Consider the following 1,204-nt stretch of genomic DNA (forward strand, 5'->3'; position numbering starts at 1 on the left):
TTTGACTTGAAACTTCTCATCTCTGATACTTTCTAAATAGTATTGGTATTGTAGTAACACTTCTTGGACTGATGCTTGGAGCCATGAAACTTCTCTAGCTACTTGTCCACTTACTTGCATGTTTGTTACTTGTGTCATCTTTTTTTAGTGTTTGTGAGTTTAATAGGGGTAATAAGCATGGGCTTATAAGAGAAATATGCAGTAATTTTAGGATTGCATCACTACAGTGTTCTTTATCTAGCAATTTGTTTATTTTTTTCATCACAAACTTTAAAATAGTCAAAAAACACCCAAAGAATAACCCTAAAACCCACTTCTTCATAAGATTAATTGTGCTATAACTGACTAGATATACCTCAAGCCAAACAGACAAGGTTCCCATTTTTTGATGAACTGAATCGTTAATTTCACAACACCAATGAGATAATATCATCAACACCAAAAAATTAGACAAACTCAATACCTCATCAAAACTGTTATTCTTTCAAATTATACCACAACTTTATTCTTAAAATACTCTTTTGTTTTATTTACATAAAGAATAAATGAAATCTACAGACCCTGAGGGTGGAAAAGATTTTCATTTAATGATATAAAAACAATATAACAACAGATTGTAATAAAATATATCTTGATGGGTTTACTTCAGAAGTAAAGTGGAAGGACAATCTTAAAGAACAGTCAATAACTTAAATTATTTATCATTTCTACTCACAATAAATATCAATAAATGAATCTAAACATTCAAAAGATAAGTATAGAAAAAATAGTAGATAACATAAGTCTTTTATTCATCACAGAATTTTATAAAATTATTCTTTAATATTATTAAAACATAACATAATCATATTAATAATAAAAGTTTTAATCTTTGAAACATAAGTTTGATAAGAAGAATAAAAAAGATTCAATCTTATCTTTTATCATTTTATAAAAATGGTAAATGAGATTTGATAATTCAGAAGAAACAAATGAATTTAATTTTATTAATTGTTCTTTGTAAGAGTTTTTCACAAGAATCTCCAACATTCTATGGATTACTTCCAAAGAAAAGTATTCGACCTCTTTCATCTAATGAAATACCAACAAGATTACAAAAAAATAATACATTCTATCCATTTTTATTAAAAGAAATTCCATCTTCATTATCTTATTGTGGTACTTATCGTAAACGAAATCCACATAAAATTGAAGATTATTGTAT

General features: G+C 26.2%; 1 protein-coding gene across 1 annotated transcript in view, besides 1 other annotated feature; it reads left to right on the top strand.

The window, feature by feature from the left end:
- Positions 1 to 800: 800 nt before the first annotated feature.
- Positions 801 to 869: a sequence feature (AT_rich).
- Positions 870 to 971: 102 nt separating this feature from the next.
- EDI_312550 (Macrodontain-1, putative) overlaps positions 972 to 1,204 on the top strand; it is a gene marked incomplete at both ends in the record, with an annotated part of 918 nt that continues 685 nt past the window's right edge. The window contains one exon of the mRNA XM_001740296.1: positions 972 to 1,053. Coding sequence (XP_001740348.1) covers positions 972 to 1,053 — 82 coding nt within the window. The remainder of the gene's footprint in view (positions 1,054 to 1,204) is intronic.

This window comes from Entamoeba dispar, genomic scaffold (genome assembly GCF_000209125.1).
Source record: "Entamoeba dispar SAW760 scf_1105229462859 genomic scaffold, whole genome shotgun sequence".
NCBI classification, from domain to species: Eukaryota; Evosea; order Mastigamoebida; family Endamoebidae; genus Entamoeba; species Entamoeba dispar.